Here is a 27,136-nt window from a genome sequence, read left to right as displayed (position 1 = left end):
AGAAAACTCAACACTGCAACAAGAAGAGTCCACATTGAAAATATATGACATTGTTGAATTGAAATGTACGTTCACCTGACTTCACCTAAACCTTGTTTACTCCCCTGTTGTAAGTAGGCCGGTGTTGAAGTCAAACACAGACATGTAGAAATATATATAGTAGGAAACTACAGGTACACAGATGTATTTGAGGTTAATCCTTTATTAAAAACAGTAAAAGAAAGTTCGGAGGCCACACATAAGATGCAATCTAGTTCAATTACAGGACTACGTGTCAGTCAGTTTTGAAAAAGCATGTGCATTTAACAATATAAACACAACACATCTGACACATTTAGCCGGCTACGGTATGTCTTATTAATGTTAGATGACCTCCTGTTGTACAGATCTCCTTGACTTGTGTCCCAATAGTCTCTCTTTCTTTCCTGAAGTGTGCACTCGTTCACTACTCCATACACATGTAAAATAATTGGATTGGTGTTGGCATGGGCTGGAGTCTAGAGGGAGTTCCATATTCCAGTCACGTCCTTTGAAACCCATAAAGGAAAGTGAACAAGTGCACACTTCGGGAGAAAGGAGAGATTATTGGGACGCAAGCCCATATATCCCACCACACAGGTATCGTTATCATACAACCTATTCATTTAAACAAGACAGTATAACTCATGTTTTTCTCTACATTCCTGAAACCAAACATTTGATTCCATAGTTGGATGTTGAACGCCAGGTTGTCAGAACCAGAACCATGCAGTGATAGGATGGTACTGATGATGTTGAACGCCAGGTTGTCAGAACCAGAACCATGCAGTGATAGGATGGTACTGATGATGTTGAACGCCAGGTTGTCAGAACCAGAACCATGCAGTGATAGGATGGTACTGATGATGTTGAACGCCAGGTTGTCAGAACCAGAACCATGCAGTGATAGGATGGTACTGATGATTACGCTACGGATGGTGTTTCCAGTTGAGATACACTGCTTTGCGTTGTGTCTCAATTCTCGTCATTGGCTTCCTTCCTTGTCTCCTTTCCTTCATTAGCACTAAGGAAGTATCAGGTGTTTTGAGTTGATAAGACACCGGCTGGGTCTCAATACTCTTTCATTACTTCCTTTCCTTGTCTCCTCCCCTCATCTCCTTTCCTTCAGGGCCTCTAACAGGTGAAAGGATTGGATGGCTTTTTTACCTACAGTATCACTCCTTTCCATATCACTGATCCTGAAGGAAAAGGACACAAGGAAAGGACACAAGGAAAGGGAGCTAGTTACGACCATCGAGACACAGCCACTGCTACAAAGCCATTGTTGTTGTTTTTTCCATTCTTATTTTATTGTCTTGGTGACATAACCTCAATCTCAGAGGACAAGCCAACAACCTGTGGGTTAGGGTTATGGAACGGAACCTCCACACAGCTGTTGTTATGGAGACGCAGTTCTAACAGAAGTTACGGAACATATGTGATATGACAGCGTAGTAAGTATTCACAGAACTCAACAGTAAGGAAGAAAGGAATCCTCATAGACAAAGCCTTGAACGAGCTTCAATTGACACAGACATACTATAGTAAGCTCTGGCTGGGTCCAGCGGATTTGTGTGTGTGTGTGTGTGTCTGTGTGTGTGTGTGTGTGTGTGTGTGTGTGTGTGTGTGTGTGTGTGTGTGTGTGTGTGTGTGTGTGTGTGTGTGTGTGTGCGTGCATCAGTCAGTAGATGTGGAGAAGGACATCAAAGGAGAGTGCAGTATTTCTTTCAGCTTAAAGATTTACAAGGTTTTATAATAAAAGCAAAAGCAGACGTCTCGGCGTCGCCATGACAGCTCGTGCAGGTCCTAAAGCTTCTTCCTCTTCTTCGCTATCCGGAAAGGAAAATTGGCTTTTCCAGTACAAAATCATCTTCAAAACAGACAGACAGTTCATCAGAGCACTTCAGTATAAGGGACAAACAGTTTCTGTACACAGGGTCATCACCACGGTGACACGATGTCATCAGGATGACACGCTTTGGATCAGGGCACATCGTTCACGTTATCCTCTCTCTCTCTCTGAAGTATACACATACAGGGCACTTACTGTACCCGTGGCGATACAGCTATAGAGACAGCTAGGGCTAGGTTCCAATATCCTAGCCTTGCTTCCTCTCCTCACCTCTGGGAAGGGTTGTGAGCAAAAATACACATTTCTGTCATCTCTCAGATAATGAACACAAACGTCTTCATCTCTCTTCGTATCCGTGAGGACCGCTGATCCCAAAAATAAACGGATGGAACCAATTTGACGAGCAGCCAATGTCATACCAGCATATTGAATGTAACTATCCGGTCTCTCCATATTTCAGTGGTCAGGAAGGATACAAGGAAATAGGATACAAGGAAATAGGACATGAGAGAAGGAATCTTTTATAGAGTATTGGAACTCAGGGATAGAAAGGTTTAGTGCATCATCATCATCATCATCATCATCATCATCATAGCTCATGCTGTACGTCTGAACACCTACAAACCCAACGGTAGCGTCTTGGCTTTGTAGTGACGTCTAATCGGCTACGGCAAGCTCTTTGGAACAAACTGAACTGCATCTACAAGTCTCTGCCATTTCACCTCAAAACCTGCTATCCTTCCCAGTCGCTCCCAGTTGAGAATCTCCCCTTCGTTCACATTCTGACAAATGCTAAATATCAACAGAGAAATGGAAGTACACATACAGCTGTATTAGAAAACAGAGCAACTAGAACAGTTTGCGGTTAATCGGTAAAGTAATCCCAAAACACTGACTGAAGCCTCAACTAATGACAGTAGTTCATTTTTAAAGAGTTGTAAGTATTATTTTTTTACGCACACTGGATAGCATCCTACATACAGTCTGTCTGGTTGTCTCTCTCAATTTGTCTGTCTGTCTTTTAAAGGGTTGTTGGTAGTTTTTAGGTAAAGGTAGAGTCAGCCAAGCACAGTGTTCTTCTGAGCCTAGTCCCCAGCCACGTTGTTCTTTTGACGTCCTTGTAACGTTGTCTAAAACCCTCTCTGTGACGTTCTCTGAACGTTCTCTACTGGTGGCGCTTGTCTTTGGCTGGAACTTCTGTAGGAGATGTCTGAGCCTGCGAGCTATGAGGGCTGAGGAAGAGAGGGAGGGAAGGAGGTGAGGGAACAGAGGAAGATAAGGAAGAGTGGAAGGTAAGGAGGAGAGAGGAGAGGGAAGACTATGGCTATCAAATACTCAGAGGCCATATTCCATCTAGATACAGATGGGTTGTGAGTGGAAGTAAGTGCTGATCATACATACTTACTGTGTTGCCCGGTTAGGGTCCATGGCTGGGTCAGGTGGTTCACCCGCCTCTGAGTCACTGAGAGGGGCTGTATCATCGGTGCTGCTCAGGGATCTGACCCCCTCCACCAGCTCCCTGGCCTCTGCAGCTAACTGGCAGGCTGGGTCTGGGATGGGAGAGGGGGTCTCTGGACTGTCTGTGGCTGGAGAGGTCCTGTTACTCCTATTAGTACAAGGAAGCACACATGCACACACACACACCCAAACCCTCTGGTCATATCAACAGACTGTCAGAACGACAGAAGAATTGTCATAAAGGAGTTCGATTTACAAGATAAGCACTTACCCATTTTCCATTCCAAACAAGCTGGGGGTGGTGAGCACTTTGTGAACATTCTGAGAAATAAACACAGTCAGCCAGTCAGCCAGTCAGCCAGTCAGCCAGCCAGTCAGCCAGTCAGCCAGCCAGTCAGCCAGTCAGCCAGTCGGCCAGCCAGTTAGCCAGACAGCCAGTCAGCCAGTCAGTCAGCACAGAAATCCACATACATAAAACTAGAAAGTAGTTTTGAACCACTAGGTGGCAGTACAGGTTCAGAACACAACAGAGCATGACCAGAGAGGCGTCAGCTAGGGCTCACAGGTAGGTGTGTTACACAACCTGTGTGACTGTGTTTACAGTTGAGAGGTGGACAGGTAGTGTTGTTGTAAAGGTGTGTTACAGATGTAATGTTACCTGTGTGAAGCCCAGGAGTTAGTTGTATGAGAGGTGGACAGGTGAGTGTTGTTGTAAAGGTGTGTCACAGATGTAATGTTACCTGTGTGAAGCCCAGGAGTTAGTTGTATGAGAGGTGGACAGGTGAGTGTTGTTGTAAAGGTGTGTCACAGATGTAATGTTACCTGTGTGAAGCCCAGTAGTTACTTGTTGGAGATCCCAGGTGTTTCTGTAGCCAGATGCTGACAGTATATGCTCCTGTTTAGCTCATAATTTCCTGGAGTGTCACAGATGTAATGTACCTCTGGGAAACCCAGGAGTTAGTTGTATGAGAGGTGGACAGGTAGTGTTGTTGTAAAGGTGTGTCACAGATGTGTTACAGGTGTAGTGTACCTGTGCGAATCCCAGTAGTTTCTTGTTGGAGATCTCCAGGTGTCTTCTGCTCAGCTCAGACTTCCTCAGCTGACAGTCAATCATCGACAACTTCCTGTTTAGCTCCATCACATCTTCCTGGAGTATAACACACAGAATCACTTCCTGTTTTACTCCATCACATCCTTCTGGGGTACAACACACATAATCACTTCCTGTTAAACTCCAGATCTTCCTGACTAGTGCTGTCCTGCTGGGTCACAGTATTCTATGGTAGAAAAGACTAGTGTTGTCCTGCTGGGTCACAGTATTCTATGGTAGAAAAGACTAGTGTTGTCCTGCTGGGTCACAGTATTCTATGGTAGAAAAGACTAGTGCTGTCCTGCTGGGTCACAGTATTCTATGGTAGAAAAGACTAGTGCTGTCCTGCTGGGTCACAGTATTCTATGGTAGAAAAGACTAGTGTTGTCCTGCTGGGTCACAGTATTCTATGGTAGAAAAGACTAGTCCTGTCCTGCTGGGTCACAGTATTCTATGGTAGAAAAGACTAGTGTTGTCCTGCTGGGTCACAGTATTCTATGGTAGAAAAGACTAGTCCTGTCCTGCTGGGTCACAGTATTCTATGGTAGAAAAGACTAGTGTTGTCCTGCTGGGTCTCAGTATTCTATGGTAGAAAAGACTAGTCCCGTCCTGCTGGGTCACAGTATTCTATGGTAGAAAAGACTAGTCCTGTCCTGCTGGGTCACAGTATTCTATGGTAGAAAAGACTAGTGTTGTCCTGCTGGGTCACAGTATTCTATGGTAGAAAAGACTAGTCCTGTCCTGCTGGGTCACAGTATTCTATGGTAGAAAAGACTAGTGTTGTCCTGCTGGGTCACAGTATTCTATGGTAGAAAAGACTAGTGGTGTCCTGCTGGGTCACAGTATTCTATGGTAGAAAAGACTAGTGGTGTCCTGCTGGGTCACAGTATTTTATGGTAGAAAAGACTAGTCCTGTCCTGCTGGGTCACAGTATTCTATGGTAGAAAAGACTAGTCCCGTCCTGCTGGGTCACAGTATTCTATGGTAGAAAAGACTAGTGCTGTCCTGCTGGGTCACAGTATACTATGGTAGAAAAGACTAGTCCTGTCCTGCTGGGTCACAGTATTCTATGGTAGAAAAGACTAGTCCTGTCCTGCTGGGTCACAGTATTCTATGGTAGAAAAGACTAGTGTTGTCCTGCTGGGTCACAGTATTCTATGGTAGAAAAGACTAGTCCTGTCCTGCTGGGTCACAGTATTCTATGGTAGAAAAGACTAGTCCTGTCCTGCTGGGTCACAGTATTCTATGGTAGAAAAGACTAGTGTTGTCCTGCTGGGTCACAGTATTCTATGGTAGAAAAGACTAGTGTTGTCCTGCTGGGTCACAGTATTCTATGGTAGAAAAGACTAGTGTTGTCCTGCTGGGTCACAGTATTCTATGGTAGAAAAGACTAGTGCTGTCCTGCTGGGTCACAGTATTCTATGGTAGAAAAGACTAGTGTTGTCCTGCTGGGTCACAGTATTCTATGGTAGAAAAGACTAGTGTTGTCCTGCTGGGTCACAGTATTTTATGGTAGAAAAGACTAGTCCTGTCCTGCTGGGTCACAGTATTCTATGGTAGAAAAGACTAGTCCTGTCCTGCTGGGTCTCAGTATTCTATGGTAGAAAAGACTAGTGTTGTCCTGCTGGGTCACAGTATTCTATGGTAGAAAAGACTAGTCCTGTCCTGCTGGGTCACAGTATTCTATGGTAGAGAAGACTAGTGGTGTCCTCCTGGGTCACAGTATTCTATGGTAGAGAAGACTAGTGGTGTCCTGCTGGGTCACAGTATTCTATGGTAGAAAAGACCAGTGCTGTCCTGCTGGGTCACAGTATTCTATGGTAGAAAAGACTAGTGTTGTCCTGCTGGGTCACAGTATTCTATGGTAGAAAAGACTAGTGTTGTCCTGCTGGGTCACAGTATTCTATGGTAGAGAAGACTAGTCCTGTCCTGCTGGGTCACAGTATTCTATGGTAGAAAAGACTAGTCCTGTCCTGCTGGGTCACAGTATTCTATGGTAGAAAAGACTAGTCCTGTCCTGCTGGGTCACAGTATTCTATGGTAGAAAAGACTAGTGTTGTCCTGCTGGGTCACAGTATTCTATGGTAGAAAAGACTAGTGGTGTCCTGCTGGGTCACAGTATTCTATGGTAGAAAAGACTAGTGGTGTCCTGCTGGGTCACAGTATTTTATGGTAGAAAAGACTAGTCCTGTCCTGCTGGGTCACAGTATTCTATGGTAGAAAAGACTAGTCCCGTCCTGCTGGGTCACAGTATTCTATGGTAGAAAAGACTAGTGCTGTCCTGCTGGGTCACAGTATACTATGGTAGAAAAGACTAGTCCTGTCCTGCTGGGTCACAGTATTCTATGGTAGAAAAGACTAGTCCTGTCCTGCTGGGTCACAGTATTCTATGGTAGAAAAGACTAGTGATGTCCTGCTGGGTCACAGTATTCTATGGTAGAAAAGACTAGTCCTGTCCTGCTGGGTCACAGTATTCTATGGTAGAAAAGACTAGTCCTGTCCTGCTGGGTCACAGTATTCTATGGTAGAAAAGACTAGTGTTGTCCTGCTGGGTCACAGTATTCTATGGTAGAAAAGACTAGTCCTGTCCTGCTGGGTCACAGTATTCTATGGTAGAAAAGACTAGTCCTGTCCTGCTGGGTCACAGTATTCTATGGTAGAAAAGACTAGTGTTGTCCTGCTGGGTCACAGTATTCTATGGTAGAAAAGACTAGTGTTGTCATGCTGGGTCACAGTATTCTATGGTAGAAAAGACTAGTGTTGTCATGCTGGGTCACAGTATTCTATGGTAGAAAAAACTAGTGTTGTCCTGCTGGGTCACAGTATTCTATGGTAGAAAAGACTAGTGTTGTCATGCTGGGTCACAGTATTCTATGGTAGAAAAGACTAGTGCTGTCATGCTGGGTCACAGTATTCTATGGTAGAAAAGACTAGTGTTGTCATGCTGGGTCACAGTATTCTATGGTAGAGAAGACTAGTCCTGTCCTGCTGGGTCACAGTATTCTATGGTAGAAAAGACTAGTCCTGTCCTGCTGGGTCACAGTATTCTATGGTAGAAAAGACTAGTCCTGTCCTGCTGGGTCACAGTATTCTATGGTAGAAAAGACGAGTGTTGTCCTGCTGGGTCACAGTATTCTATGGTAGAAAAGACTAGTCCTGTCCTGCTGGGTCACAGTATTCTATGGTAGAAAAGACTAGTCCTGTCCTGCTGGGTCACAGTATTCTATGGTAGAAAAGACTAGTGTTGTCCTGCTGGGTCACAGTATTCTATGGTAGAAAAGACTAGTGTTGTCCTGCTGGGTCACAGTATTCTATGGTAGAAAAGACTAGTGTTGTCCTGCTGGGTCACAGTATTCTATGGTAGAAAAGACTAGTCCTGTCCTGCTGGGTCACAGTATTCTATGGTAGAAAAGACTAGTCCTGTCCTGCTGGGTCACAGTATTCTATGGTAGAAAAGACTAGTCCTGTCCTGCTGGGTCACAGTATTCTATGGTAGAAAAGACTAGTGTTGTCCTGCTGGGTCACAGTATTCTATGGTAGAAAAGACTAGTGTTGTCCTGCTGGGTCACAGTATTCTATGGTAGAAAAGACTAGTCCTGTCCTGCTGGGTCACAGTATTCTATGGTAGAAAAGACTAGTGTTGTCCTGCTGGGTCACAGTATTCTATGGTAGAAAAGACTAGTCCTGTCCTGCTGGGTCACAGTATTCTATGGTAGAAAAGACTAGTGTTGTCCTGCTGGGTCACAGTATTCTATGGTAGAAAAGACTAGTGCTGTCCTGCTGGGTCACAGTATTCTATGGTAGAAAAGACTAGTGTTGTCTTGCTGGGTCACAAGCAATTGTCTGGAGTGTTTCAGAAATGGAGAGGCCTGCTGCCCTCCACTGCAACCAACCTGCACATCTTTCTGACTGCTTTGTCATCACTTGTGTCTGCGGCCCACCCAGACGAAACTAGTCTTCCTGACTGCTTTGTCATCACTTGTGTCTGCGGCCCACCCAGACGTCACTAGTCTTCCTGACTGCTTTGTCATCACTTGTGTCTGTGGCCCACCCAGACGACACTAGTCTTTCTGACTGCTTTGTCATCACTTGTGTCTGCGGCCCACCCAGACGAAACTAGTCTTTCTGACTGCTTTGTCATCACTTGTGTCTGCGGCCCACCCAGACGAAACTAGTCTTTCTGACTGCTTTGTCATCACTTGTGTCTGCGGCCCACCCAGACGTCACTAGTCTTTCTGACTGCTTTGTCATCACTTGTGTCTGCGGCCCACCCAGACGACACTAGTCTTCCTGACTGCTTTGTCATCACTTGTGTCTGCGGCCCACCCAGACGTCACTAGTCTTTCTGACTGCTTTGTCATCACTTGTGTCTGCGGCCCACCCAGACGACACTAGTCCTTTCTTCCATAAACGGGTTTTAAGTCTACCTTAGTAGCTTCCAGACCCTTCTGGTTCTTTCCCGCCAGTTGGTTCTTCAGGTCTTTGATCTCAGCCTCTAGCAGTGTAATGACCTCTTCATAGTCCTGCTCTGCACTGTTACTCTGTCTGTCTCTCTGCACTGCCTCCGCTACCTGCAGGGGTAGAAGAAGAAGAAGAAGAAGAGGAGATGAAGAAGAAGAAGAAGAGGAGATGAAGAAGTACCCAAGGTCTAACAGAAATTCAACTTGGGACACATACTGTACACATAGAGGTTGGAGCCGGGAGGGGGGGGGGGGGCAGCAGTACTGCAGACATTTACATGAGGACACATACTGTACACATAGAGGTTGGAGCCGTACTGCAGACATTTACATGAGGACACATACTGTACACATAGAGAGACCATGGAGCAGCTGTGGGGGTGAAGTCTCTTGTCTTGTTTAGGGGTTTATTAGAGGATAAATATTACCTGCAGACGAGTCTTCAGACGACTGTTCTCCTCTACCGTCGCACACACTTTCTGATGGAGGGAGGGAGGGAGGGAGGGAGGGAGGGAGGGAGGGAGGGAGGGAGGGAGGGAGGGAATGAGTGAAGGAAAAAGAGCAAGAATGAGAGTGTGTTAATACAACTATGCCTGGACAAGATAGGATAAGATACAATAGGATACGATAGGATACGATAGAATACGATAGAATACGATAGGATATGATAGGATACGATAGGATATGATAGGATACGATAAGATAGGATAGGATACGATAAGATAGGATAGGATAGAATACGATAAGATAGGATAGGATATGATAGGATATGATAGGATATGATAGGATAAGATGAGATACGGTGGGATACGATGGGATAAGGTGGGATATGGTGGGATACGGTGGGATACGGTGGGATACGGTGGGATACGATGGGATACGGTGGGATACGATGAGATAAGATGGGATATGGTGGGATACGGTGGGATACGATGGGATACGGTGGGATATGGTGGGATACAATGGGATACGGTGGGATACGGTGGGATATGGTGGGATACAATGGGATACGGTGGGATACGATGGGATACGGTGGGATATGGTGGGATACGGTGGGATACGGTGGGATACGGTGGGATATGGTGGGATACGATGGGATACGGTGGGATACGATGGGATACGGTGGGATACGGTGGGATACGGTGGGATACGATGGGATACGGTGGGATACGGTGGGATACGATGGGATACGGTGGGATACGGTGGGATACGGTGGGATACGGTGGGATACGATGGGATACGGTGGGATACGATGGGATACGGTGGAATACGGTGGGATACGGTGGGATACGATGGGATACGGTGGGATACGATGGGATACGATGGGATACGGTGGGATACGATGGGATACGGTGGGATACGATGGGATACGGTGGGATACGATGGGATACGGTGGGATACGATGGGATACGGTGGGATACGATGGGATACGATGGGATACGGTGGGATACGATGGGATACGGTGGGATACGGTGGGATATGATGGGATACGCTGCGATACGGTGGGATATGATGGGATATGGTGGGATATGATGGGATATACTAAATACAATATAATACTGCTTCATCAACCTATTCTTAAGCATTGTGATTGGCTGAGTCTGGTTGTCACTCACCTCTGAGGTGTTGTGTAGCTCCTCCTCCAGGGTTGACTTGCTGTGCTCTGTGTCCTGGGGTAGTGTAGGAAAACCATCAGGTTGACTGACCTGTGGTAATGTAGGAAAAACAGCAGGTTGACTGACCTGGGGTAGTGTAGGAAAACCATCAGGTTGACTGCCCTGGGGTAGTGTAGGAAAACCAGCAGGTTGACTGATCTGGGGTAATGTTGGAAAACCAGCATGTTGACTGACCTGGGGTAGTGTAGGAAAACCAGCAGGTTGACTGACCTGTGGTAGTGTAGGAAAACCATCAGGTTGACTGACCTGGGGTAGTGTAGGAAAACCATCAGGTTGACTGATCTGGGGTAATGTTGGAAAACCAGCATGTTGACTGACCTGGGGTAGTGTAGGAAAACCAGCAGGTTGACTGACCTGTGGTAGTGTAGGAAAACCAGCAGGTTGACTGACCTGGGGTAGTGTAGGAAAACCAGCAGGTTGACTGACCTGGGGTAGTGTAGGAAAACCAGCAGGTTGACTGACCTGGGGTAGCGTTGGAAAACCAGCAGGTTGACTGACTGGGGTAATGTAGGAAAACCAGCAGGTTGACTGACCTGGGGTAGTGTAGGAAAACCAGCAGGTTGACTGACCTAGGGTAGCGTTGGAAAACCAGCAGGTTGACTGACTGGGGTAATGTAGGAAAACCAGCAGGTTGACTGACCTGGGGTAGTGTAGGAAAACCAGCAGGTTGACTGACCTGGGGTAGTGTAGGAAAACCAGCAGGTTGACTGACCTGGGGTAGTGTAGGAAAACTAGCAGGTTGAATGATCTGGGGTAGTGTAGGAAAACCAGCAGGGTGACTGACCTGGGGTAGTGTAGGAAAACCAGCAGGTTGACTGACTGGGGTAGTGTAGGAAAACTAGCAGGTTGAATGATCTGGGGTAGTGTTGGAAAACCAGCAGGTTGACTGACTGGGGTAGTGTTGGAAAACCAGCAGGTTGACTGCCCTGGGGTAGTGTTGGAAAACCAGCAGGTTGACTGACCTGGGGTAGTGTAGGAAAACCATCAGGTTGACTGACCTGGGGTAGTGTAGGAAAACCAGTAGGTTGACTGCCCTGTGGTAATGTAGGAAAACCAGCAGGTTGACTGACCTGGGGTAGTGTAGGAAAACCAGCAGGTTGACTGCCCTGGGGTAGTGTAGGAAAACCAGCAGGTTGACTGACTGGGGTAGTGTAGGAAAACCAGCAGGTTGACTGCCCTGGGGTAGTGTAGGAAAACCAGCAGGTTGACTGCCCTGGGGTAGTGTAGGAAAACCAGCAGGTTGACTGCCCTGGGGTAGTGTAGGAAAACCAGCAGGTTGACTGACCTGGGGTAGTGTAGGAAAACCAGCAGGTTGACTGCCCTGGGGTAGTGTAGGAAAACCATCAGGTTGACTGTGAATGGACTGTGAACAAAGTTGGAAGTCAATTCAATGTTACTCTGATACACATTGCACATTGTAACTTTGTAAAATAGTAACATTGTAACATTGTATATTTAAGCAATAAGGCCCGAGGGGGTGTGGCCAATATAAACTTAGCAAAAAAAGAAACATCCTCTCACTGTCAACTGCGTTCATTTTCAGCAAACTTAACATGTGTAAATATTTGTATGAACATAACAAGATTCAACAACTGAGACATAAACTGAACAAGTTCCACAGACATGTGAATAACAGAAATTGAATAATGTGTCCCTGAACAAATGGGGGGTCAAAATCAAAAGTAACAGTCAGTATCTGGTGTGGCCACCAGCTGCATTAAGTACTGCAGTGCATCTCCTCCTCATGGACTGCAGCAGATTTGCCAGTTCTTGCTGTGAGATGTTACCCCACTCTTCCACCAAGGCACCTGCAAGTTCCTGGACATTTCTGTGGGGAATGGCCCTAGCCCTCACCCTCCGATTTAACAGGTCCCAGACGTGCTCAATGGGATTGAGATCCGGGCTCTTCGCTGGCCATGGCAGAACACTGACATTCCTGTCTTGCAGGAAATCCCGCACAGAACGAGCAGTATGGCTGGTGGCATTGTCATGCTGGAGGGTCATGTCAGGATGAGCCTGCAGGAAGGGTACCACATGAGGGAGGAGGATGTCTTCCCTGTAACACACAGCATTGAGATAGCCTGCAATGACAACAAGCTCAGTCCGATGATGCTGTGATACACCGCCTCAGTGTAACACTCATTCCTTCGGCGATAAACACGAATCCGACCATCAACCCTGGTGAGACAAAACCGCGACTCGTCAGTGAAGAGCACTTTTTGCCAGTCCTGTCTGGTCCAGCGACAGTGGGTTTGTGCCCATAAGCAACGTTGTTGCCGGTGATGTCTGGTGAGGACCTGCCTTACAACAGGCCTACAAGCCCTCAGTCCAGCCTCTCTCAGCCTATTGCGGACAGTCTGAGCACTGATGGAGGGATTGTGCGTTCCTGGTGTAACTCGGTCAGTTGTTGTTGCCATCCTGTGCCTGTCCCGCAGGTGTGATGTTCGGATGTACCGATCCTGTGCAGGTGTTGTTACACGTGGTCTGCCACTGCAAGGACGATCAGCTGTCCATCCTGTCTCCCTGTAGCGCTGTCTTAGGTGTTTCACAGTATGGACATTGCAATTTATTGCCCTGGCCACATCTGCAGCCCTCATGCCACCTTGCAGCATGCCTAAGGCACGTTCACGCAGGTGAGCAGGGACCCCGGGCATCTTCTTTGGTGTTTTTCAGAGTCAGTAGAAAGGCCTCTTTGGTGTCCTAAGTTTTCATAACTGTGACCTTAAAGCTGTTAGTGTCTTAACGACCGTTCCACAGTTGTATGTTCATTAATTGTTTATGGTTCATTGAACAAGCATGGGAAACAGTGTTTAAACCTTTTACAATGAAGATCTGTGAAGTTATTTGGATTTTTACGAATTATCTTTGAAAGACAGGGTCCTGAAAAAGGGACGTATCTTTTTTTGCTGAGTTTACAACAGCTAAGGGCTGTTCTTAGCACGACACAATGCGGAGTGCCTGGATACCACACACCACAGACCCCTGAGGTGCCTTATTGCTATTATAAACTGGTTACCAAAGTAATTAGAACAGTAAAAACAAATGTTCTGTCATTTCAGCCAATCAGCATTCAGGGCTCGAACCACCCAGTTTATAATTGTACATAAACATTTACAAGTGTACATATACTGTACATGGTGTATGAAAATGAGGATTGTTGCAAAATAACAACTAACACTGAACCAAAATATAAATGCAACATGCAACAATTTCAAACATGTTCCTGAGTTACAGTTCATATGAGGAAATCAGTCAATTGAAATAAATTCATTAGACCGTAATCTATGGATTTCACATAATTGGAGATATGCATCTGTTGGTCAGAGGTACCTTTAAAAAAAAAACTGTCAGTATCTGGTGTGACCATTTGCCTCATGCAGTGCGACACATCTCCTTCGCAGAGTTGATCAGGCTGTTGATTGTGGCCTGTGGAATGTTGTCCCACTCCTCTTCAATGGCTGTGTGAAGTTGATGGATATTGGCGGGAACTGGAACACTCTGTTGTACATGTCGATCCAGAGCATGCCAAACATGCTCAATGGGTAACATGTCTGGTGAGTAATAAGGTCATGGAAAAACTGTTTATATTCAGCTTCCAGGAATTGTATACAGATCCTTGTGACATGGGGCCGTGCATTATCATGCTGAAACATGAATTGATGGAGGCAGATGAATGACACGACAATGGGATATCATCTCAGTATCTCTGTGCATTCAGATTGCCATCAATAAAATGCAATTGTGTTCGTTGTCTGTAGCTTATGCCTGCCCATACCATAACCCCACTGCTACCATGGGGCGCTCTGCTCACAACGTTGACATCAGTAAACCGCTCGCCCACACGACACCATACACGCTGTCTGCCATCAGCCCGGTACAGTTGAAACTGGGATTCATCCGTGAAGAGCGCACTTCTCCAGCGTGCCAGTGACCATCGAAGGGGAACATTTGCCCACTGAAGTCGGTTACAACGCCGAACTGCAGTCAGGTCAAGACCCTGGCGAGGACGACGCAGATGAAATGCCCTAAGACGGTTTCTGACCGTTTGTTCAGAAATTATTCGGTTGTGCAAACCCACAGTTTCATCAGTTGTCCGGGTGGCTGGTCTCAGACGATCCCGCAGGTGAAGAAGCCTGATGTGGAGGTCCTGGGCTGGCGTGGTTGCACATGGTCTGCGGTTGTGAGGTTAGACGTACTGCCAAATTCTCGAAAACAATGTTGGAAGCGGCTTATGGTAGAGAAATTAACATTAAATTATCTGGCAACAGCTCTGGTGGACATTCCTGTAGTCAGCATGCCAATTGCACGCTCCCTCAAAACTAGAGACATTTGTGGCATTGTGTTGTATGACAAAACTGCACATTTTAGAGTGGCCTTTTATTGTCCCCAGTCCAAGGTGCACCTGTGTAATGATCATGCTGTTTAATCAGCTTGTTGATAGGCCACACCTGTCAGGTGGATGGATCATATTAGCAAAGGAGAAATGCTCACTGACAGGATGTAAACACATTTGTTCACAATTTGAGGGAAATAAGCTTTTTGTGCGTTTGGAACATTTCTGGGATCTTTGGGACCAACACTTTACGTGAAGCATTTTCATATTTTTTCAGTATAATTATAAATATATATTATGTTATTTGTTCAACATTTCATTTCAGTACGATTTATTACATTGACATTATATTTTGTTATAAATTATAAAGTTATGAATTATGTTGAGAAAAGCTATTAGTTTAGCCAGTGGTTATAACACTATCAGTTGCAGTGGATATGTGAAAATTAGTGTTAATAAAGTTTGACACTCTCTCTCTCTCTCTCTCTCTCTCTCTCTCTCTCTCTCTCTCTCTCTCTCTCTCTCTCTCTCTCTCTCTCTCTCTCTCTCTCTCTCTCTCTCTCTCTCTCTCTCTCTCTCTCTCTCTCTCACCCACACTGACACAGAGATGTGATGTTTGGACAGGAGTGTGAGTTCACCTTGAGTTGTTTAATCTGGTTCTGCAGCTGTTTCACCTCGGTCTGAAAGCGTTCCAGTTCTTCACTACTGTAGGAGCATTCTGAATCACAGGTCTGGTACACAACACAGCCGTTAGACTGGAGCTACGCACTGTACGTGTACACAAACCCATGCACACACACACTCACGCATACACAAACCCATGCACACACACACTCATGCATACAATGACGTGAGAAGCACACCCTTTATCTGACAGGGAACATTACAATGGAAGTTTTAGAGGTAGGCAGCTCTCAAAGACTCTGTGTGTGTGTGTGTGTGTGTGTGTGTGTGTGTGTGTGTGTGTGTGTGTGTGTGTGTGTGTGTGTGTGTGTGTGTGTGTGTGTGTGTGTGTGTGTGTGTGTGTGTGTGTGTGTGTGTGTGTGTGTGTGTGTGTGTGTGTGTGTGTGAGAGAGAGACAGGGACCGTCACAATGAAGCTCTTAAAGACATCTTTGATGATTCCCTTGTGCTGCTGCAGCGTGTAAATCTCCTCAAAGAAACACGGTCTGTAAATCCTCTTCACTCAAACTTCACAAAGTCACACAAGCCTCAAAGTCAGGAGGAGCCTCAAGGACTCTATAACAAGAACTTAATACACCCAGTACTTTGAAACAAGAAGCACAAGTCAATGTTGTTTTCTTACCGGGGAGTGGAAGGCAGAGGTGTCCATCAAGCTAGCTGCTTCGTGATAGGAGAACATGAACTCTTTCTGCCCTAGTCCCGCCTCCTCCAGATTCTCTTGGTAGACGTTGCGTGTGGCATCAACGAAGTCTGCCAGGCGACAACAAACGAAAAAGAAGAGTTATACTCTGTATAAAACATCAGGAGCCAATCAGAACCCCTATTCCCTATGTAGTAGCTTGTGAATAGGGAGCCATCGAGGACACAGACTGTCTTAACAGGTTAAAGGGATATTGGTGTGACTGGGATGGGTTGGGGTCAAGTCCATTATAATTCAGTTCAAGTTTCTTCAATGCTTCTCTATGAGATTTCTTATTGTGTAGAAATGTTGTTAACCCGCTGAATTGACTGAATTGAAATGGATGGCGTCGACAGACATGGCTGCTCTATTTCTAGCGCCTAAGCAACTTTGCAGTATTAGTTTTTTATGTGCGTTTTATTTAGCTCAGAGCGTTTTTTTGCGTGATTACATACAACCGGAAATAACTTTTGGATATCAGAGCGGCGGTAACTCACCAGCATTTCGACCAGAAATACGACTTTCCTGAATTGGATCCTTTGTTCGTAAACCCCAAGGCGATTTAACTTATCCCAGAGGCTGCTCCAAGATGCTGCCGATGGAAAATAGGTATTCGGAGTGGACTTTTAGTTTGACCTAGGAGGCATGCACACCATCCGATGCTTCCTAGTATATTACTACATAATGTTCAGTCCCTGGACAATAAAGTAGACGAGCTCAGGGCGAGGATCTCCTTCCAGACAGACATCAGCTACTGTAATATATTCTGTTTCACGGAATCATGGCTCTCTCCAGATATACTGTCCCTGTCCATGGAGCCAGCTGGGTTCTCAGTACATTGTGTAGATACAAATAAAGAACTCTCCGGGAAGAAGAAGAAAGGCAGAGGTGTATGTTTCATGATGAACTACTAGCTATGGAGACAGTAGGTGTGTGGTAGCTATGGAGACAGTAGGTGTGTGGTAGCTATGGAGACAGTAGGTGTGTGGTAGCTATGGAGACAGTAGGTGTGTGGTAGCTATGGAGACAGTAGGTGTGTGGTAGCTATGGAGACAGTAGGTGTGTGGTAGCTTTAGAGACAGTAGGTGAGTGGTAGCTATGGAGACAGTAGGTGTGTGGTAGCTATGGAGACAGTAGGTGTGTGGTAGCTATGGAGACAGTAGGTGTGTGGTAGCTATGGAGACAGTATACCTCCGTAGGACACCGTTCCCTGTGGGTCAGTGATAAGACTTTCTCTCAGCTTCCTCGTCTTCTCCTCCGTCACGTCCAGACCAAGGTACGACAACGCCTGGTGGGGGGGGGGCGAGAGAGGGGAGAGAGAGAGAGAGAGAGAGAGAGAGAGAGAGAGAGAGAGAGAGAGAGAGAGGAGAAAGAGAGAGAGAGAGGGGAAAGAGAGAGAGGAGAGAGAGAGAGAGAGAGAGAGAGAGAGAGAGAGAGAGAGAGAGAGAGAGAGAGGGGGGAAAGAGAGGAGGAGCGAGACAGAGGAGAGAGAGAGAGGGGAGAGAGAGTTAAGAAGAATTTAAATCTCACATTATGGTACATCCCTGCTCACTGAGGACATGGTGTATGAGAGACAGTATATCTTGTCAGGGTATTACAAAATAAAACCCTCTTCTGTGTGGTTGAAGTCCCAAATCCTGCAGGGGGCAGTATAACAGCAGTATTACACCACAAATCTCTCTTCTCCTTGAACTTGGTTGTCCTGAAGACAACTTCTCTACACTAGACACATTACAGATCTTCAGATAAACAACCTGTTGTTCTCTCTCTCTCTCTATCTCCCTCTTTCTTTCTTTCTTTCTTTCTTTCTTCTCTTTCTCTCTCTCTCTCTCGCTCTCTCTCTCACTCTCTCTCTTGTGCTTTCTCTCTCTCTCTCTCCCTCCCCCTTTCTTTCTTTCTTTCTCTCTCTCTCTCTCGCTCTCTCTCTCACTCTCTCTCTCACTCTCTCTCTCACTCTCTCTCTTGTGCTTTCTCTCTCTATCTCCCTTTCTTTCTTTCTTTCTTTCTTTCTTTCTCTCGCTCTCTCTCTCTCTCTCTCGCTCTCTCTCTTGTGCTTTTCTCTCTCTCTCTCTCTCCCTCCCTTTCTTTCTTTCTTTCTTTCTTTTTCTCTCTCTCTCGCTCTCTCTCTCTCCTCTCTCCCTCTCTCTTTCTCTCTAACTAACCCTGTCTCTGTTACATATCACCACAGTGAACCAGTACAGTAAAGCTGTAGGGTATTGTGTCTGTGTGTGACATTAAAGTGCTCCCTCCTGCAACGCAACTCGTACCAGGCAGGAACCAGAGCCAGGGAGCAGGGACTAGAGCCACAGCCAGGGCATAATCCCATTAATGACACTGTGCTAGATTAGGGTCAGTCACAGACTGAGTGAGATTAAGATTAGATTAAAATCACTGCTAAACAACTGCAGTGGACGTCCGTGACAAAACTACAGGCACACAGAGATACAGGGGGAGTATATGGTGGTGGAATGGAAAGAGAGATAGAGAGATACAGGGGGAGTATACGGAGGTGGAATGGAGCGAGAGAGAGAGAGATACAGGGGGAGTATACAGAGGTGGAATGGAGAGAGAGATAGAGAGAGAGAGAGAGATACAGGGGGAGTATACGGTGGTGGAATGGAGCGAGAGAGAGAGAGATACAGGGGGAGTATACGGAGGTGGAATGGAGAGAGAGATAGAGAGAGAGAGAGAGAGAGAGATACAGGGGGAGTATACGGTGGTGGAATGGAGAGAGAGATAGAGAGAGAGAGAGATATACAGGGGGAGTATACAGTGGTGGAATGGAGAGAGAGATAGAGAGAGAGAGAGATATACAGGGGGAGTATACAGTGGTGGAATGGAGAGAGATAGAGAGAGAGAGAGATATACAGGGGGAGTATACGGTGGTGGAATGGAGAGAGAGAGAGAGAGATACAGGGGGAGTATACGGAGGTGGAATGGAGAGAGAGAGAGAGAGATACAGGGGGAGTATACGGTGGTGGAATGGAGAGAGAGAGAGAGAGATACAGGGGGAGTATACGGTGGTGGAATGGAGAGAGAGAGAGAGAGATACAGGGGGAGTATACAGTGGTGGAATGGAGAGAGAGAGAGAGAGATACAGGGGGAGTATACGGTGGTGGAATGGAGAGAGAGAGATAGAGATACAGGGGGAGTATACGGTGGTGGAATGGAGAGAGAGATAGAGAGATACAGGGGGAGTATACGGTGGTGGAATGGAGAGAGAGATAGAGAGATAGAGATACAGGGGGAGTATACGGTGGTGGAATGGAGAGAGAGAGAGAGATACAGGGGGAGTATATGGTGGTGGAATGGAGAGAGAGAGAGAGAGATACAGGGGGAGTATATGGTGGTGGAATGGAGAGAGAGATAGAGAGATACAGGGGGAGTATACGGTGGTGGAATGGAGAGAGAGGAAAGAAGGAGATGATATACACTGCTCAAAAAAATAAAGGGAACACTTAAACAACACAATGTAACTCCAAGTCAATCACACTTCTGTGAAATCAAACTGTCCACTTAGGAAGCAACACTGATTGACAATAAATTTCACATGCTGTTGTGCAAATGGAATAGACAAAAGGTGGAAATTATAGGCAATTAGCAAGACACCCCCAATAAAGGAGTGGTTCTGCAGGTGGTGACCACAGACCACTTCTCAGTTCCTATGCTTCCTGGCTGATGTTTTGGTCACTTTTGAATGCTGGCAGTGCTTTCACTCTAGTGGTAGCATGAGACGGAGTCTACAACCCACACAAGTGGCTCAGGTAGTGCAGCTCATCCAGGATGGCACATCAATGCGAGCTGTGGCAAGAAGGTTTGCTGTGTCTGTCAGCGTAGTGTCCAGAGCATGGAGGCGCTACCAGGAGACAGGCCAGTACATCAGGAGACGTGGAGGAGGCCGTAGGAGGGCAACAACCCAGCAGCAGGACCGCTACCTCCGCCTTTGTGCAAGGAGGAGCACTGCCAGAGCCCTGCAAAATGACCTCCAGCAGGCCACAAATGTGCATGTGTTTTTATTTATTTAACTAGGGACTCATCAGGGCTAGTTCATCAGGGCTAGTTCATCAGAGCAGACATCAGGGCTAGTTCATCAGGGCTAGTTCATCAGAGCAGACACCAGGGCTAGATCATCAGGGCTAGTTCATCAGAGCAGACACCAGGGCTAGTTCATCAGAGCAGACACTAGAGACTCATCAGGGCTAGTTCCTCAGAGCAGACACTAGAGACTCATCAGGGCTAGTTCATCAGAACAGACACTAGAGACTCATCAGGGCTAGTTCATCAGAGCAGACACTAGAGACTCATCAGGGCTAGTTCATCAGAGCAGACACTAGAGACTCACCAGGGCTAGTTCATCAGAACAGACACTAGAGACTCATCAGGGCTAGTTCATCAGAGCAGACACCAGGGCTAGTTCATCAGAGCAGACACTAGAGACTCACCGGGGCTAGTTCACCAGGGCTAGTTCATCAGAGCAGACACTAGGGACTCACCAGGGCTAGTTCATCAGAGCAGACACTAGAGACTCATCAGGGCTAGTTCATCAGAGCAGACACCAGGGCTAGTTCATCAGAGCAGACACTAGAGACTCACCAGGGCTAGTTCATCAGAGCAGACACTAGGGACTCACCAGGGCTAGTTCATCAGAGCAGACACTAGAGACTCATCAGGGCTAGTTCATCAGGGCTAGTTCATCAGAGCAGACACCAGGGCTAGTTCATCAGAGCAGACACTAGAGACTCATCAGGGCTAGTTCCTCAGAGCAGACACTAGAGACTCATCAGGGCTAGTTCATCAGAACAGACACTAGAGACTCATCAGGGCTAGTTCATCAGAGCAGACACTAGAGACTCATCAGGGCTAGTTCATCAGAGCAGACACTAGAGACTCACCAGGGCTAGTTCATCAGAGCAGACACTAGAGACTCACCAGGGCTAGTTCATCAGAGCAGACACTAGGGACTCACCAGGGCTAGTTCATCAGAGCAGACACTAGGGACTCATCAGGGCTAGTTCATCAGAGCAGACACTAGAGACTCACCAGGGCTAGTTCATCAGGGCTAGTTCATCAGAGCAGACACTAGAGACTCACCAGGGCTAGTTCACCAGGGCTAGTTCATCAGAGCAGACACTAGGGACTCACCAGGGCTAGTTCATCAGAGCAGACACTAGAGACTCACCAGGGCTAGTTCATCAGGGCTAGTTCATCAGAGCAGACATCAGGGCTAGTTCATCATAACAGACACTAGAGACTCACCAGGGCTAGTTCATCAGGGCTAGTTCATCAGAGCAGACACTAGGGACTCATCAGGGCTAGTTCATCAGAGCAGACACTAGGGACTCACCAGGGCTAGTTCATCAGAGCAGACACCAGGGCTAGTTCATCAGAGCAGACACTAGAGACTCATCAGGGCTAGTTCATCAGAGCAGACACTAGAGACTCATCAGGGCTAGTTCATCAGAGCAGACACTAGGGACTCATCAGGGCTAGTTCATCAGAGCAGACACTAGAGACTCACCAGGGCTAGTTCATCAGAACAGACACTAGAGACTCACCAGGGCTAGTTCATCAGAGCAGACACTAGGGACTCACCAGGGCTAGTTCATCAGAGCAGACACTAGGGACTCACCAGGGCTAGTTCATCAGAGCAGACACTAGAGACTCATCAGGGCTAGTTCATCAGAGCAGACACTAGAGACTCACCAGGGCTAGTTCACCAGGGCTAGTTCATCATAACAGACACTAGGGACTCACCAGGGCTAGTTCATCAGGGCTAGTTCATCATAACAGACACTAGGGACTCACCAGGGCTAGTTCATCAGAGCAGACACTAGAGACTCACCAGGGCTAGTTCACCAGGGCTAGTTCATCATAACAGACACTAGGGACTCACCAGGGCTAGTTCATCATAACAGACACTAGGGACTCATCAGGGCTAGTTCATCAGAGCAGACACTAGAGACTCACCAGGGCTAGTTCATCAGAGCAGACACCAGGGCTAGTTCATCAGAGCAGACACTAGAGACTCACCAGGGCTAGTTCATCAGGAGACACTAGGGACTCACCAGGGCTAGTTCATCAGAGCAGACACCAGGGACTCACCAGGGCTAGTTCATCAGAGCAGACACTAGGGACTCACCAGGGCTAGTTCATCAGAGCAGACACCAGGGCTAGTTCACCAGGGCTAGTTCATCAGAGCAGACACTAGGGACTCACCATGGCTAGTTCATCAGAGCAGACACTAGGGACTCACCAGGGCTAGTTCATCAGAGCAGACACCAGGGCTAGTTCATCAGAGCAGACACTAGGGACTCACCAGGGCTAGTTCATCATAACAGACACTAGGGATTCATCAGGGCTAGTTCATCAGAGCAGACACTAGGGACTCACCAGGGCTAGTTCATCATAACAGACACTAGGGATTCATCAGGGCTAGTTCATCAGAGCAGACACTAGAGACTCACCAGGGCTAGTTCATCAGAGCAGACACTAGGGACTCACCAGGGCTAGTTCATCAGAGCAGACACTAGAGACTCACCAGGGCTAGTTCATCAGAGCAGACACCAGGGCTAGTTCATCAGAGCAGACACTAGGGACTCACCAGGGCTAGTTCATCAGAGCAGACACTAGAGACTCACCAGGGCTAGTTCATCAGAGCAGACACTAGGGACTCACCAGGGCTAGTTCATCAGAGCAGACACTAGAGACTCATCAGGGCTAGTTCACCAGGGCTAGTTCATCAGGGCTAGTTCATCAGAGCAGACACTAGAGACTCATCAGGGCTAGTTCATCAGAGCAGACACTAGAGACTCATCAGGGCTAGTTCATCAGAGCAGACACTAGGGACTCACCAGGGCTAGTTCATCAGAGCAGACACTAGAGACTCACCAGGGCTAGTTCATCAGACCAGACACTAGAGACTCACCAGGGCTAGTTCATCAGAGCAGACACTAGAGACTCACCAGGGCTAGTTCATCAGACCAGACACTAGAGACTCACCAGGGCTAGTTCATCAGAGCAGACACTAGAGACTCACCAGGGCTAGTTCATCAGAGCAGACACCAGGGCTAGTTCATCAGAGCAGACACTAGAGACTCACCAGGGCTAGTTCATCAGAGCAGACACTAGAGACTCACCAGGGCTAGTTCATCAGAGCAGACACTAGGGACTCATCAGGGCTAGTTCATCAGAGCAGACACTAGGGACTCATCAGGGCTAGTTCATCAGAGCAGACACCAGGGCTAGTTCATCAGAGCAGACACTAGAGACTCACCAGGGCTAGTTCATCAGAACAGACACTAGAGACTCACCAGGGCTAGTTCATCAGAGCAGACACTAGAGACTCACCAGGGCTAGTTCATCAGAGCAGACACTAGAGACTCACCAGGGCTAGTTCATCAGAGCAGACACTAGGGACTAGGGTCCAGTTTGTCAGACTTGAGGCATAAATGGGGGTCCAGACAGACAAACAGACAGGCAGACAGGCAGCCAGACAGATAGACAGACAGCCTAACAGGCAGGCAGAGAGCAGAGATGGACTCACCAGGTCCAGTTTGTCAGACTTGAGGCGTATGTGAGGGTCCAGGGTGATCTTGGGTTTGGCTGCAGACAACACTGTTCTCTGGGTGGGGGCCGAGCCTGCAAGGAGAGAGGACAGACAACTATAGTGTTAAAGTTTGCATTGGAGGGAATACGGGGTGGTATAAAACACTGTCCTGTCGCCTCTGAGCAGAATATTGTCATGTTCTGTTCATTTCCAGATGATTCTACACTAACACACCACAGACACGGCTGCTTTTAGACAAAAAAAAGACTATCTGTCAATTATTAACTACTGTTAACAACCATAGTCTCAGAGGGAGGGAGGTTCAACGAGAGAGAGAAAGAGAGAGAGAGAGAGAGAGAGAGAAGAAGAGAGAAAGAGCAAGGGATAGGGAAAGAGACAGCGAAAGGGACACAGAGTGCTACTGTATTAATTTAATGGTTTGTCTGTCCCAGTGTGTGTGTGTGTGTGTGTGTGTGTGTGTGTGTGTGTGTGTGTGTGTGTGTGTGTGTGTGTGTGTGTGTGTGTGTGTGTGTGTGTGTGTGTGTGTGTGTGTGTGTGTGTGTGTGGTGTTATGTTAGGGTGACCCCCTGCTGCGGCTGATATTTTCTGATTGCTTTGCCTGCCTGCCTCATCCCTCCCTCCCTCATCCCTCTCTCATCCCTCCCTCGCTCTATCCCTCCCTCCCTCTATCTCTCCCTTCCTTCCTGACTCCATCTCTCTCCCTCCATACCTTTATCCCTCATCCCTACCTCCATGTCCCTCTATCTCTCTCTTCCCTCCCTTCTCCCTCTCTCTCCTCCCTCCCTTCTCCCTCTCTCTCCTCCCTCCCTCTATCCCTCTCCTCCCTCCCTTCTCCCTCTCTCTCCCCTATCCCTCTCCTCCCTCCCTTCTCCCTCTCCCTCATCTTTCTCTCCCTCATCCTTCTACCCCCCTCATCTTTCTCTCCCTCATCTTTCTCTCCCTCATCTTTCTCTCCCTCATCTTTCTCTCTCTCATATTTCTCTCTCTCATCTTTCTCTCCTCCTCTTCTTCTACCCTTATTGAAACACGTTTCATCCCATCACAACAGGAGTGTTTCACTTTGACTTGATACAGCACGTGGTAGCTGTATCAAACCAGGAGTATTACTGAAAACACACACACACACACACACACACACACACACAAATATCTGATGATGTTGGATCAGTGATGTTGGATCAGTGATGTTGGATCAGTTAGTGCTTTAGCTTTGTGTCTGTCTGGGCAGTATGTCGACTGCTATAGATTGATTGGTTTGAATTTAATTGATGTGTACTTAGTTTCATTGTCTACTCTGAGACACCTGTCATCATTGACATCTGTCACCGCTGACAACAACAGTCATCTCCAGCTTAGCCAATCGCATCGCTGGGATGGTGAGTGGTCATGATTACGAGAAAATAGGATTAGAGATATGGTCACTGGTTGTCCTGACCCCTTGCATTGTGTGGGCTGTCTGGTGAAGGGAACAGTGGATGACTAGGCTGAGTCCCCAATGGCACTACTTTTGACCAATAGGCCCCTAGGAATCTGATAAAACATACACTCTTAGAAGAAAAGGGTTCCAAAAGGGTTCTTCGGCTGTCGCCATAGGAGAAACCTGTTTGGTTTCATGTAGAACCCTTTTTGGTTCCAGGAAGAACACTTTATGGTTCCATGTAGAACACTCTGTGGAATGGGTTCTACCTGGATCCAAAAAGGGTTCGTCAAAGGGTTCTACTATGGGACAACCGAAGAACCCTTTTAAGTTCTAGATAGCAAATGTTGTTTTCTAAGAGTGTAGTGCACTATGTAGGGAATAGCCTCCCCCTGTAGAAGGGTTAATACTAGAGGTCGACCGATTCATTGGCATGGCCGATTAATTAGGGCTGATTTCAAGTTTTCATAACAATCTGTAATCTGTCTTTTTGGGACGCCGATTCTGGCCGATTACATTGCAATCCACGAGGAAACTGCGTGGCAGGCTGACCACCTGTTTCGCGAGTACATCAAGGAGCCAAGGTAAGGTGCTAGCTAGCATTAAACTTATCTTATAAAAAACAATCAATCTTAACATAATCACTAGTTAACTACACATGGTTGATGATATCACTAGGTTAACTAGCTTGTCCTGCGTTGCATATAGAAGAAGCACAATCTTTGCACAAATGTACATAAACATCAATGCCTTTCTTAAAATCAATACACAGAAATATATATTTTTAAACCTGCATATTTAGTTAAAAGAAATTCATGTTAGCAGGCAATATTAACTAGGGAAATTGTGTCACTTCTCTTGCGTTCATTGCACGCAGAGTCAGTGTATATGCAACAGTTTGGGCCGCCTGGCTCCTTGCGAACTGTGAATTAATTTGCCAGAATTTTACATAATTATGACATAACGTTGAAAGTTGTGCAATGAAACAGCAATATTTAGACTTATGGATGCCACCCGTTAGATAAAATAAGGAACGGTTCCGTATTTCACTGAAAGAATAAACGTTTTGTTTTCGAAATTATAGTTTCTGGATTTGACCATATTAATGACCAAAGGCTCGTATTTCTGTATTTATTAAATTATAATTAAGTCTATGATTTGATATTTGATAGAGCAGTCTGACTGAGCGGTGAAAGGCAGCAGCAGACTCGTAAGTATTCATTCAAACTTTACTGCGTTTTCCAGCAGCTCTTCGCAATACTTGCTGTTTATGCAACACAGTGCTGTTTATGACTTCAAGCCTATCAACTCCCGAGATTAGGCTGGCAATACTAAAGTGCTTATAGGAACATCCAAAAGTCAAAGGTGTATGAAATACAAATGGAAGAGAGAGAAATAGTCGTATAATTACTATAAGAACTACAACCTAAAACTTCTTAACTGGGAATATTGAACCACCAGCTTTCATATGTGCTCATGTTCTGAGCAAGGAACTTAAACATTAGCTTTCTTACATGGCACATATTGCACTTTTACTTTCTTCTCCAACACTGTGTTTTTGCATTATTTAAACCAAATTGAAAATGTTTCATTATTTATTTGATTATTTTATTTTATTTAAGTTAAAATAAAAGTGTTCATTGTTCATTCAGTATTGTTGTAATTGTCAAATATTAAATCGGGATCGGCTTTTTTTTGGTCCTCCAATAATCGGTATCGGTATCGGCATTGAAAAATCCTAATGGGTCGACCTCTAGTTAATACGGTGCTGGAGGTAACCCTGCCCCACAGCAGAACATTCACATGAAGTGTTAAATGTTCCCATCATATATAACAGCAGAACATTCACATGAAGTGTTAAATGTTCCCATCATATATAACAACAGAACATTCACACTAAGTG

The 27,136-nt window shown here is 46.4% G+C and overlaps 1 protein-coding gene across 1 annotated transcript in view; it reads right to left on the bottom strand.

The window, feature by feature from the left end:
• Positions 1 to 184: 184 nt before the first annotated feature.
• LOC139569805 (uncharacterized) overlaps positions 185 to 27,136 on the bottom strand; it is a 122,624-nt gene continuing 95,672 nt past the window's right edge. The window contains exons 12-23 of the mRNA XM_071391519.1: positions 23,793 to 23,887; positions 17,441 to 17,537; positions 16,193 to 16,320; positions 15,526 to 15,618; positions 11,625 to 11,917; positions 10,495 to 11,266; positions 9,307 to 9,357; positions 8,846 to 8,989; positions 4,359 to 4,475; positions 3,600 to 3,649; positions 3,276 to 3,476; positions 185 to 3,102 (exon numbers count right to left, since the gene is read on the bottom strand). Of these exons, the coding sequence (XP_071247620.1) occupies positions 3,036 to 3,102; positions 3,276 to 3,476; positions 3,600 to 3,649; positions 4,359 to 4,475; positions 8,846 to 8,989; positions 9,307 to 9,357; positions 10,495 to 11,266; positions 11,625 to 11,917; positions 15,526 to 15,618; positions 16,193 to 16,320; positions 17,441 to 17,537; positions 23,793 to 23,887 (2,108 nt within the window). The 3' untranslated portion in view covers positions 185 to 3,035. The remainder of the gene's footprint in view (positions 3,103 to 3,275; positions 3,477 to 3,599; positions 3,650 to 4,358; positions 4,476 to 8,845; positions 8,990 to 9,306; positions 9,358 to 10,494; positions 11,267 to 11,624; positions 11,918 to 15,525; positions 15,619 to 16,192; positions 16,321 to 17,440; positions 17,538 to 23,792; positions 23,888 to 27,136) is intronic.

Source organism: Salvelinus alpinus, chromosome 1 (genome assembly GCF_045679555.1).
Source record: "Salvelinus alpinus chromosome 1, SLU_Salpinus.1, whole genome shotgun sequence".
Taxonomy (NCBI): Eukaryota; Metazoa; Chordata; class Actinopteri; order Salmoniformes; family Salmonidae; genus Salvelinus; species Salvelinus alpinus.
This window is presented reverse-complemented; position numbering and strand designations above follow the sequence as displayed.